We start from the raw sequence: 12,922 nt of genomic DNA, 5'->3' as shown, positions 1-12,922 counted from the left end.
TTGTGGATTGACTTCTGCCTGCAGCCTGATTGGCTGCTCCTACAGGCCAATCAGGTAGCAGATTCACTTCTGCCAGCCACCTGATTGGCTGCTCCAGCAGGCCAATCAGGTTGCAGATTCACTTCCACCTGGAGTTGGATTGGGTAGCTCCCGCTGATTCTGAATCCTATTGTTCTAGGATTCAGCTCAGTACATAACAGCCTACAACTCCCATGATCCCTAGCTAGCAGGACCAGTGGTCAGGGAAGATGGGATTGTAGTCCAAAACATCTCGAGGGCCGAAGTTTGGGGATGCCTGGGTTAGAGCATGGTGCTGATAATGCCAAGGTTGCAGGTTCAATCCCTGTAAGGCACAGCTGCATTTTCAGGGGGTTGGATTAGATGATCCTCAGGGTCCCTTCCAACTCTACGATTCTATAATCTTCCACTAAGGACCTACACTTCATGGCCCACGTAAGATGAAGCCCAGGGTTGCTGCATCTTTGGTCAGTTCCACGACCAGCCATTGTGTGTATTTGTTTTTACTGAAACACGTGTGTACTTGAAACCACATGAACGTATAAATAACACAGAGGGGCCCAAAGTGTTGTTGTTGTTGTTGTTGTTGTTGTTGTTGTTGTTGTTGTTGTTGTTGTTGTTGTTGTTGTTGTTGTTGTTAAAATTACTTTCTTAACAACCCTGCTTTAAGAATAACTTGCTTGGTATGCCACTGTGTGAGCTTTCAAGTTCTGCCAAGAGATATTGGAGTAGATGCAAAGCACCATGCCCCAACTTTTCCTGATGGGCAACAACAGGGCAGTACAGTGGAACCTCTGGTTAAGTTCTTAACCTGAAACTGTTCTTAACCTGAAGCACCACTTTAGCTAATGGGGCCTCCCGCTGCCGCCACGCCGCCAGAGCACGATTTCTGTTCTCATCCTGACGCAAAGTTCTTAACCTGAGGTACTATTTCTGGGTTAGCGGAGTTTGTAGCCTGAAGCGTTTGTAACCAGAGGTACCACTGTGCAGTAATGATGCCAATACTGTGTGTAGGATTTGAGCGCCCTCTTCTGCTGCTCTAAGGAAATGCCCAATGAAAATAGAGAATTTGCATCCTCTACCTCAGGGGTTCCCAACAAAATTTTCTCGGGGACCCCTCATCGAGCCGCTATTGTGACAAGGACCCCCATTAATTCCTAATCCTACAATTAAAAAGTGAGAGCCAAATTAAGAGTCTTTTTATATTTTATATTTATACGTTTTTTACAGTTACAACAGAGTACTCCATCAGTATACAGTTAGTTTTAATTTTCAGTTCTTAATGAGATGAACCACTTTTAAACCAACGGTCCATTTTTAACTACGCGAACTGTAGCTTCCGCGAAAAACAACGCTTTGTTTACAAACACTACTGTTTTGCAAAGAGGCAGCGCGCGCCAGGGAGGAGGGAGGGGAATGGAGAAGACAGGGTACCTGCGCAGTAGCACACAAATGAAGCCGACACGCGCAAAGCATCTTGGGGAGGTGAGCGTTAGTAGAATGTGCGCGCTGCCTCTTTGCAAAACAGTAGTGTTTGTAAAGCGCCACCTAACGGCATACAGCAGAACTACTGCCTCATCTAATTCTAGTTTTGCGCGAGACTCTGCTCATGCAGGAAGCGGCCAAAACAAAAAATCTGTTATCATACGAAATATATTTAATATATTTTTTATTCTAATAGCATCTTGCGGACCCCTCTGGCATAGCTCGCGGACCCCTGGGGGTCCGCGGACCACCTGTTGGGAACCACTGCTCTACCTGCTTAAGCAGGACGTGGGTGACGCTGTGGTCTAAACCACAGAGCCTAGGGCTTGCCAATTGGAAGGTCGGCAGTTTGAATCCCTGCGATGGGGTGAGCTCCCGTTGCTCAGTATCTACTCCTGCCAACCTAGCAGTTCTAAAGCATGTCAAAGTGCAAGTAGATAAATAGGTACCGCTACAGCGGGAAGGTAAATGCCATTTCCGCGTGCTGCTCTGGTTAGCCAGAAGCAGCTTAGTCATGCTGGCCATATGACCTGGAAGCTGTACGCCAGCTCCCTTGGCCAGTAAAGTGAGATGAGTGCCACAACCCCAGTGTCGTTCATGACTGGACCTAACGGTCAGGGGTCCCTTTACCTTTACCTGCCTAAGCAATCTTCCCTCTCCCTGAATCCCCTTGCCTTGTTGCCTGGTGCCTGGAGGGTGGGGGTTAAAGGCATGGAGGAATGAGATTGGCCATGTCCCTTCTCATTTATATTAAGCGAAGGTTACTACACATCACTTGGGAAGACAGGCAAACTAATAGCAGTGTACTGGATGAAGCAAAGATCACCAGTGTTGAAGCAATGATTCTGCAACATCAACTTTGTTGGACTGGTCATGTTGTGTGGATGCTTGATGATCGCCTTCCAAAGCAACTACTCTATTCCGAACTTAAAAATGGAAAGTGTAATGCTGGCGGTCAACAAGAGAGGTTTAAAGACTGTCTCAAGGCAAATCTTTAAAAATGTAGTATAAACACCGACAACTGGGAAACACTGGCCTGCGAGCGCTCCAGTTGGAGAACAGTCTTTATGGAAGACAATCTTACTCGGCTACGAGTGATTGCCAAAGAGGAAGAAGAAAATATTACAGTAAGCGAAGGTAGAGTATGGAAGACTTGCTATAGATAGTTACTATGGGAGATGGCAACATCAGCAGACAACCTCCCCATAATTCCTGTCAAGGCCCCACCCTCCCTGTTAAGCATGGAATAAGTGCTCACCTCTGCTGTTTCCAGATCAGTTTATTTGTAGTTGCTCCTGATACTAATAGGCTTTGAGGATTGCTATGAAGTGAAGCAGATTACATTACAGCTTTCTGATTATTGGGGGTGGTGGAAATATCCGCACTTGAATCCCATCTATAATTCTGTCTTTGCCTCCCAACCCTAAATGCCTGTCGTTCTAGCCATCTGTCTGGGCTGGGATAGCAGTGACACCTGCCCTGTGCCAATGGCAGGTGAATCCAGGAGGGTGATGACAGCAGCCTCTATAGATAAACAGTGGTTGGGGGTCGGGGGAAACTGGAAATCTTTTGCTTTCTAAAATGGAACTCCCAGGCCTGTGGCGCCAGAAGCTGGTGGTCTGAGCCCACCCAGGCACAGCTGGGTGCATGATTCATGTATTGCAGGGGGTTGGACTAGATGACCCTTGGTGTATCTTCCAACTCTGCAGTTGTGTGATTTTCTTCAAAGGCTGTGTATTGCTGACGAGAGGATGCTGGGAGCAAATGTGCAGCATCACGATGGTCACTGTTGGGAGACAGGACACTAGGCTGTATAGGTTTTGTTCTGGGCCAGTGAACTGATTCTTAAGTTTTAAAAACACTTTCATAGACACTTAAATAAAAAAGGAAAGCAATCCTTTTGTCCTCTGAGTTATTGTGGCAAGAGAAAGGTATGATGGGGCAACTAATTCATATTAGGGGGTCAAAAGAACAGGCCCCATCATGTGGAGCAAGTATTTTAATCCATGTTTGCCGTTTGCAAGAACTGCTCCAATAAGAGTTGCATATTGCCAGATCCTGTATGTGGGTTGTTCCAAAATTGGCGGTCTGATTCTGTCACTGGGCAGCAGAGGGAGCTATTGTGCAGTGCCGTTTAGGACAAAGGAATTGTGGTTGAAGTGGGTCAGCAGGCTTCTTTGAAGATGCAAGCGCTTATGCATATAATGTGTCGGTTTGGGGGCATGATGGGAAGGAGCAGTTGCTAAATCCTCTTGCTTCATAACCAGAGAAGAGAAGGGGAACTTCGCTAGCTGATCTCCCTCACAGTTCCCTCCTGGTATTCTTATTCTTCAGTTGTTGAATTGTCTGGGACTTGGAAAATCCACCTTCTTTGAAATTATGCTGTAGGTTTGGTTGTTGTCAAGAGATGTGGTGCACGCCATCCTAGTGCAGAAGGAAACCTGTTTATCTGTGATAGGTGAGCTAATCTCTCAGATAAAATGGGCAGGATGACGAGCAAACCATAGTTTGCACCCGAGTTTTCCAATTCTTCACCAACGAAGGAGACTCATTGCTCTTGGATCTTTGAAACGGATTTCTCTCTCTCTTTGTGGTTAGTGCAGGAACTACTGCTGTCTTAAAGGCTGTGTAAACTAAAATGAAGAAGGGAAGGATACCTTGGGAAATATGGAAATCTGCCTTACAGCATGCTGGGTGCTGGAGGCGTGACTGGCTGTTTTCTCAGAACCTCCCTTTGTTCCAAGCTCATTGTCTCTCTCACTGGCACCTTGTGAAGTGATGCAATTTACATGGAGGTGTGGCTAATGGAGTAGTCCCTAACACTTATATGTAATGTATTTGTTGTTTTGCTGCTGCCCTTATTGGCTCTTGGCATATGGAACCTGCCAAGAATATGGCCCTTAGAAGGTGGTGGGGTGGTTAGAAATGCCAGAAATAAATAAATAACGAGGGACAAACAAGGCCACGACTACTCAAGACTGCAGTCGTCAGAACATCCCCTTCTAGGCAGACACTGCAGTCTGTACCGTCCCCCACCTTAGGGGGAAAAAAAATATGGCATCACTTCAATGCTTTTATTTATATAATACATACTCACAGAAACTCACAAATACTGTACAACCCACCCCTTCCCTGCCCCACTGTACATCCCCACCCCCCGCCTGTGTGATTTAATGCAGACTCCCCCTGTACAACAAACCCAACCCTGTTCCTCCCCCACCCCACCCCAAAATCCCTGCTTGCACACTGCCCCTGGCCTAGGTGACTCCTGGCGTGCTGCCACTTCTTGCCACACGATGGCGACATATCCGGAGTATGTCCTCCTGGCGGAAGCGCTGCTTCCTCCTCCTTCACAGCTTTGATGCACCTGAAGGTGGTTTGGATGGCAGCCCATTGGTTAGGAAGGCAGAGGCATGTCTTGTGGAAATTGTCATTTCTGGCGCTCCGCCCCTTACATATGTAGCTGTCCAAAGGTGGCAGCGTTTGTTCCGTTTTGTTTTCCTTTGTGTTTTTTTCTTCAATCCCAGCCGTTATCCTTGATCATGTGGTTGAGTTCAATGATGTACTTGCCCTCCTTGTACTTCTGGCTTGTCTCGAAGGCTTGCTCCTGCACAGAACGAGAGAACGGAAGCGTGAGTTTCCTTTAAGGCAGCGTGTGAGTCTTTAGGGGAGAAGGGAGTGGGGGGGATGCCAAGGGAGACTCACATATTTCCATCCAAGCGTGGTCTTGCAGTTCTCGCAGTAGATGTCAGCCACAGCATGCAGGCCTGTCAGCAGCACCCGTTCCTCTGCTGGGCCACATCCAACATTTACCCTGCAAAGGGGGGGGGGAAGAGAGAGGGTGTTGGAGCACAGCTTCACTTGGCTCTTGACAGCCCCTACCAGCCCCTGGTGCTTTCCAAGTCTGAGTTTCACCTTGTCTTTAGATCAGTGACAGGCCTCAATCTAGGCAGGTATTGGCCAGCGCCCACAGTTCTGCTTGCCATGAACTGCCCCCTCTGATGAGCACTGGAATAAACCCAGCCGCCTTCCTGACCTTAAGAGTTGGGGAAGTGAGTGTATTATCCCCACTTTGTGCCCTGTGCTTCTGGGGCGCTTCCAGTGAACAAGCCCACGCTATGTATGGCGAAACGAGAGGACAGTCATAAACCTGTCTCTTGGGCTGCAGCTTTTCAAGCTATAGGTGGGAACTCACACAAGTGGCGCTGTGGTTAAACCACTGAGCCTAGGGCTTGCTGATCAGAAGGTCGGCGGTTCGAATCCCTGTGACGGGGTGAGCTCCCGTTGCTTGGTCCCAGCTCCTGCCAACCTAGCAGTTCGAAAGCACGTCAAAATGCAAGTAGATAAATAGGAACCGCTACAGCGGGAAGGTAAACGGCGTTTCCATGTGCTGCTCTGGTTTGCCAGAAGCGGCTTTGTCATGCTGGTCACATGACCTGGAAGCTGTACGCCGGCTCCCTCGGCCAATAATGCGAGATGAGCGCGCAACCCCAGAGTTGGTCACGACTGGACCTAATGGTCAGGGGTCCCTTTACCTTTACACACAAGGAAATGCTCCCCAGACAAGGAAAAGGACACCCTTCCACTGAAAAGCATCACCTGAGAGCACAAGCTTGTAGACCAAACATTATAAATTAATAATAATAATAATAATAATAATAATAATAATAATTTTTTATTTATACTCTGCCCATGTGGCTGGGTTTCCCCAGCCACTTTTAAGACCACATAAAGGTTTAGGGTTGGTTGTTGCTGGCTGCTTCAACCTGGTATGTAGTTGTCTTTTATGTTTTTATGCCTTAAATCTGCTGCTCCCCTCCTGTGATACTCACACAGAGTTGAATAAATATGCCCGACCTTGACTTCCTTGGAAAGACTGTAATGACAAGAGACACAAAAAACAGGTTAAAAAAAAGAGAGAAAACATATCCAGAGGGATAGACATGATGTTAGTTACGGCAAACAAATTACAGCAAACACCAAAGGAGTCCCGGGTGGCACCTTAAAGATAAACAGAATTCTTGTGGTGTTAGCAGCCCTAACTAGCAGCCTTCTGTTCCAGCTGCATACCTCCCTCCCCCTCCTCTGTCCACTGATGGTCCTTAGCCTCAGCTCTGGTTTCTCAGCTCCCTTCTGCATTTCCTTATTTGTTTTCTGGCTTGTTTTCAGGCACACCCTATCTCTCCACACTGGATTCTGTGTAATGATTAATAAGCTAGCAGCTCAAACTTGTTGACATTGCAGTATCTCAAGCACAGGAGGGTGGAGATGGCAGAACAAGAAATGACCTCCCCCCCTGTGAATGTTAGGCTTGGGAAATACAATACCCCCCCTCCACTCCCTGTAAGCTGCCCACCTAAATTCTCCCTGTTCTCTGCCTTCATTCTCCACTTCCGATCAGTGGCCCTCTACTTTTGAGCAATGGGGAAGTCTAAAATAGTCCCTGTTTGCTAATTGTAGCTCCCTAGGATATGATCTAGCAATTGGCAAGTGTTCTAATCCCTCCCCTTCCTTACTGAGCATTTATAAATTGCTCACCAAGGGAAAGCTTCTAGGCCTATAGCCTGGCCCACTTGGGAGGTGAGCCTTGGTGATTTCCCCAGAATAACCTGGCCCAATTCCAGGGCTCTAGGCAGTGGAAGGGATGCTGCGTACAGCGCTGTGGGTTTCGACTGAGATTTCTCATGCTGCAGCTGTGGCAGTAAGTAAAATGTTCAATCCAAGGGATTAGAGTTCAAATCCTGTGCCTGCCACAGTCTGCACATGGCCTTGGGTATTCCACACTGTCCCGGACAACTGCAAAATGTGAATGCTTCCTTGTGTTAATGTGTTTTTTCCCAGTTCCTTGATTTTGTTGTCAAGTGACCTCCCTCACAGTTGCTGGGAGGACAAGCAAAGATAAAAGATCGTAAAGGCACACTAAAAATGCTAGATACATGATCACCGACTGATTATTGAGATGGGGCTAATACCAGCAAATCAGAGTAGGACTCCCTTTAGTTTCCTGACCCTTTCCCCCCAACTTTTATGTTATCTATTCTTCCTTCCTCCTTTTTTTTCAGCCAATTGACTGAGGAAAAACAACCCCTCTGGTGCCGAGAGCTGCACCCCCCCCCCCCGCTATAACAGTGTGCCAGGGGCTTCCCCTTTGTACCTTGGAGATGAGATCGTCGTGGTTGGCCAGGTGTGCCCGGCAATGCACGCAGCTGTAGCGTCGGTGACAGTTGTCCAGGTAGGCTTGGAAAGTTTTGGGTTTGGACAGCCTCACCATTGTGGTGGGGTCACGCAAGTGGGGAGAAGCTTCAGGAGAGTTGTGAAGAACCAGATAGTCCCTAGAGGGGAATCTGTGTGGGCGGTAGCGGGAGGAAGCCCCCCGAAAGCCCTAAAAGAGAGGGAGCAATGAGAAAAGGGTTACCAAGGAATGGACAGGCTAGTGAGTGGAGGGGGGAAACAGCACAGGAGTCAGGGTGCCTGGGACCTGCTTCTCTTCTTAGCCCTGGGAGCCAGCCAAGTTCTGTCTAACCGGTCTGGTGTCTAAACAAAAACAGTACCACGTGCTTCCCCTCCCTAGGCAGCTTCCTGGAGGCTCAGCCTGTAATTAACCCCAGGATGTAGGTCAACTCTGATCATCTCGTGATGAAGCAGCATGACCAGGAATAGAACCCAGGTGTCCTAGCTCTTCCAAGCAGTGCCTCTCCAAAGAGCCTTCAGTTTTGTGGCCTCTCCTCTTTCTAAAATCTCTGGAACCATGGGTGCAACTACCAGGACTCAGGAATCCCTGGCTTTCCATTCTCTTCATTCCTACCACCCTTCACCAAGAGATCTGGGAGCTTCTGGCACATTTTCAAGAATTTAAACAAATTCACCATCTCTCTACGTGTTCCGCTTTCCCTTTGGGTTGTGTGTACCTAGGTCCCTGTTTTTTAGAGATGTCTACCACCTGCCCTGGTCGGTTGCTTTATGTCTCCCCAAGCAGACTGGACTTGAAACGATTAATTTTACGAAGATCTTGGAGGTGGGGATGAAATAAGGGTAGATAGACGAGGAGGCAAAAATGTACAAAAGGAATCATTGTTGGGGGGGGGGGCGGAACCGATCAAAAGATGCAAGAAATTGTGTGGATGTGAAAAGATGGTGTGAGTGAGGGGTGGGTAAGATGCAGGCGGTGGATGAGTGTTTAAGGAACCTACAGAAATTGCTGTTAAGGAATGCAGACAGTGAGGAGGCAAGGCAGACGGGATGGGGGGGAAAGAGCTGCCAAAAAATGCAAACCGGAAGGATGGAAGCAACAGATAAGCATGATGGAGGTGCTTAAGTGCAGTGTGGAGGAATGGTGTAGAAGAGGCAGATGGGTGCAGAACCGAGGGCAGAGGAAACAGAAAATTTCAGCTGAATATGGAAGGAAGAGATATAGAAACAAAGCAGCCTGTGAATAAATGGGATGGAGGGAACGGAGGGGGAGAGGAGAGGCCAGCAGAAATAAAGTGCCTTAAACAAATGCTGCAGGGGAGGAAGAGCCCTTTGCAAGGGAGGGAGGGATGCTTGCTTTGCAAAGGGAAGTGGCTGGGGCAGGAAGGGGGGGGGTAGTCTGGAGAGTGGGAGGGAAAGAGAGGCGGTTCCTTGAAAGGAAACAAAACCAGGCAAGGGAATGCTGAGCTGGGGAAAATGGAGGCTGTAGCTCCACATCTTTGCAAACAAATAATACGGGGAGTTGAATTGAGGAGGTTGTTTTTTTGGAAGGGAAGCAACATTTAGGGTCACTCTATGATGCAAAAGACCCGGCGTCCTCCAGATTTCCCATCTCTTTGCTCTTTTTGAAAACTACTGTATTGCTCTGGTCTCTACCTCCTGTACAAGTAGGCATTCCGTGTTTTTCCTTGTTTAGGGGGTGGGGTAAAAGGAGAGAAAAAAGTGCTACAATAGTGGCTCAGGGGAACAAGGTGTGTGTGCAGAGATCAAACAACTGGAAGAGGAAATGGTAAAGAGAGGAGAGGAGGTAGAGGTAAAACAGAAAGGAATGAAAAGAGGGAGGTAAAAGAAAGGGGTTTTATTTTACATCTGGGATACAACCTCAGTAGGGACCCCCCCCCAATTCTCTGTGAAATTTTTTCCCCAAACTGTAGAGAAATTCTAAACAAAAATGTTTATCTCATTACTGGAGAACATATGGTTGGTAAAGGGGCAGTCTGTGATTTAGATCCTCTTCTGTGCAAAATACAGCATTGCCCCATGGTCAGTGAAAAACACTAGCTAACAGTTAGGCATTTTATTTAGCAGATAAATGTGTGGTTGACCATCTGCTACCGGTAGATACAAATTATAATAATCGAGAAGTTCCACTTTGAAAGGGTTCACTTTCCATAATAATGCACTTTACACATTGACCTCATCAAACAATGGGGGCTTGCTTTCACATGGTAGAAAACAATGGACCACTACATGCAAACGTAGTACAATGCAAAGGAGGAGTTTCTTAAGGTGCTTTAATATGGAAGCCTTGTAAATAGGTATATTCAATCCCAGGGTCTGTCTTGACCTTGGTCTCTTCCTTTTTAGGGCAAAGATGGCAGTTTCCACATTAAATTTGGGCTTGGCCTTAAACCTTGTATTCATATTTTCTATAGTAATGAAAAGTAAGACATGAATGTGGATAGGATACAATATTTAAGCTATCTGTTTCTTGTGAAAACACTATACTGTATGTGGTTCAAGAAGAAGGGAGGGAGGGGTTAATAGAATACTGGGGAGGAGCCTCTCGGGAAAGAGGGAGGGGCCATGACTGAGAGGGTAAACCAAGTTAGATATTACAATACCCGTTCTGTGCCTGTTTACTTGGAGGAAGCCACATTAAGTTCAGTGGGGCTTATTTCCGGGTAAGTGTGTATAGGATAGCTGCCTAGGTGTCCCCCCCCCAAAAAAAATCTATTACAAAATATTACTAATGTACAAAATTTATATTTAATAATAACCTTATCCATTAAATACAAAACATGTAATGTGCATGCAAAAGGAGGGAAGGTGGAAAGAGCGGGGTGTCTGATAACAGTTTATAAACATAAGGCTTGAATACTCATTAAGTGAAATTTCTATTTGGATTTTCTGACAAATGGAAATAATGCGATTTTTATTCAGTAGGTTAGAAGTAGGCAACTGTTGCTAAATTTGCCAGTTTTAGGAAAACTTCCCTATTTGACCCAATCAGCCAAAATGTTTTCCTATTACCTGCAATGATGAACATATGAATATGATAAAATAAAAATGTGATGGTGTGTGTGTGTGTGTGTGTGTGTGTGTGTGTGTGTATCAAATACCTTTATGTCTCTCAATATGAAAGATGTCAAAATCCCAAGTACTTAATTTAATTTCAAGGCTAAGTAGTGATGAGGGGGAATCTATTCAAATTGAAAACTTGTCAGATATCAAAATTTCAAACTTGAAAAAGGGGAAATTTCCTTTATTTGGCTCTAGCTCATCATCCTGGCTCCTGGGAAATACAGTGAATTACATGTTCTCATAGACAGGATTCAATTTGGCACCGTGCCCCTAATCAATATTGTGTTGGCAGTGTATTCTAGGGACCAACAACAACATACTGCTCAAGACATCAAGGGTGCCATTTTATCCTGAATGAGAAGATCTCGAAAATTAAGAGCCTTTGTCTAGTTTACTTCCCAGTAGAGGCTTTTTAAAAAATAGTATGTAACAGCTCTTTTGAAATCCAGTACAAGCAGGGGGCATACTTTTACATTAGGAAAAATGCCCTCTTTTGTTTCTAACATATTCTAGATCATTTATGTAGTGGGTCAAAGTGCAGGCAGGCATTGCTAAAACAATGCGGGGAAACATATTACAGATGCCTGTTGTAAGTTGGAGCAAAATAATTAATTACCCGCTGGAATGTCTTCCATCCCTTGTTATTTACCAAACCTATTTGGATCGGTCGTATTATTGCACCGCGATTAGGTGTTTACAATCTCCCACTGCTGTCACTTACCCTAATACCTTATTTCCCATTAGAGGTAAATACTCCCCAGCGCCCACAAAAACCGGGATTCTTGGCACTTTAAGGACTAGCAGATTTATTGTGGCATATTGCTTCCAAGGAGCAGAGCCCACTACATAAACCACCCTCCACCAATCTCACCTGGCAGAAGAGAAATGCCGAAGAAGCCCGTCTTTGATGGAGCCCCTTGGCTTTCCCGAGGCCCGTCTAGGTCAGGGCGAGGGTGCTGGTGCAGATTTTGGGTGGGGGGAGACACCCCACAGAGAGATCTGTGGACCCCCAGAAAAAGCTCCAGCTGGAAGTCTAGACTTCCTCTTGTTTACAAACCAAAGCCGAGAAACAAAGGTGTCTCCTCCCCTTTTTTCCTCTCCCTCCTCCTCTCTGCGGGCTTTCCCCCTGTGCTCCTTCCTCTTTCGGCTCAGCCAATGAGGGGAGAGTATGCAAATGAACTGCAGAATTTTTAGAAGGGGAGGGGAAGTGAGTAGAGAAAGCACATAATCTGGCACGTATGCTGGGGGCGGGGCGGGCCTTGCTCTGCGTGGGGCTTTTGTAATAGTGAGTGCCCCTGAGCCTGTGCAGAGTGCTTTTCCCTCATCGCGGGGAACAGGAGCTTAGAAGGTTTCAGATCAGGAAGTGACTGTCAGGCAGCTGTGTGTTTTTGTTTTTTGGAAAGTTGCCTCTTGGCACAGATAAAATATCACAGCATATATATGGATATGGTATTTAATACCAGTAATAGACTTTTCCGTGTGGATTTCTCAGGAGGAGGGGAATGGGAAAGCCAGCTTTGCATCTGGAACATTCCAGGCTTAGTCCCTGACATCTCCAGTTTTTTTTAAAAAAAAGATCAGTCTGCAGGTGATGGGAAATATCTCTGCTTTCTGAGACCCCAAAGAGTCACTGCCAGTCAGAGAAGACAATACCAGACAGAATAGGTATTACACAAAGGGAGTAACCCTGTACACAAGAAGGTGGTGTAAAACAGGCCTCGCATAAATTAAACTAGAATAAAGTACAATTGCTCATTTGGTATAAGGTGCAGCTTTATACACTCACAACAACTTGAGCTAGTGGCTATACTGACACACAGTATAACCCAGCAATATTTGTGACTGAGTGGAGCTTGAATCTGTTGTACTTCTAAAGTCCTCAACATGTTTTTGCAAATAGGCACAAATGTTTTCTGCCAGAGAGAGGTAGCCATGTTAAGTCTGTTGCAGCAAAAACAGCTTGTGCCTTCTCGTATAACCTTAATAAGTTAGTAAACTTTCCTATTGTCCTTCTTCCAGTGCATACTGAGTACTTTTTCCATTGCAACAAGCATTTTAATTGAAGTTTGACATAATGGTTTGAACGGATATTTAATTTTTGTATTGTATCTTTGTAAACTGCTTAGAGACTATTGTAGTCAAGTTA

General features: G+C 46.1%; 1 protein-coding gene across 1 annotated transcript; it reads right to left on the bottom strand.

Moving 5' to 3' along the window:
- Positions 1 to 4,563: 4,563 nt before the first annotated feature.
- On the bottom strand, positions 4,564 to 11,889 carry YPEL3 (yippee like 3). Its single transcript, XM_035136499.3, has 5 exons — positions 11,648 to 11,889; positions 7,658 to 7,885; positions 6,336 to 6,379; positions 5,209 to 5,317; positions 4,564 to 5,110 (listed from the first exon to the last, which is right to left on the bottom strand). The coding sequence occupies exons 2-5, from the start codon at positions 7,772 to 7,774 to the stop codon at positions 5,021 to 5,023; spliced, it is 360 nt and encodes a 119-aa protein (XP_034992390.1). The 5' UTR covers positions 7,775 to 7,885; positions 11,648 to 11,889; the 3' UTR covers positions 4,564 to 5,020.
- Positions 11,890 to 12,922: the final 1,033 nt, after the last annotated feature.

Source organism: Zootoca vivipara, chromosome 12, assembly GCF_965207765.1.
Source record: "Zootoca vivipara chromosome 12, rZooViv2.hap1.1, whole genome shotgun sequence".
NCBI lineage: Eukaryota > Metazoa > Chordata > Lepidosauria > Squamata > Lacertidae > Zootoca > Zootoca vivipara.
This window is presented reverse-complemented; position numbering and strand designations above follow the sequence as displayed.

Excerpts from the sequence above, each read along its gene's own strand:
- YPEL3 (XM_035136499.3), bottom strand. The coding sequence starts at position 7,774 with ATGGTGAGGCTGTCCAAACCCAAAACTTTCCAAGCCTACCTGGACAAC. Across the intron at positions 6,380-7,657 it reads ACGACGATCTCATCTCCAAG|TCTTTCCAAGGAAGTCAAGG; the intron begins GTACAAAGGGGA and ends TTGTCATTACAG. Across the intron at positions 5,318-6,335 it reads GCATATTTATTCAACTCTGT|GGTAAATGTTGGATGTGGCC; the intron begins GTGAGTATCACA and ends CCCCCTTTGCAG.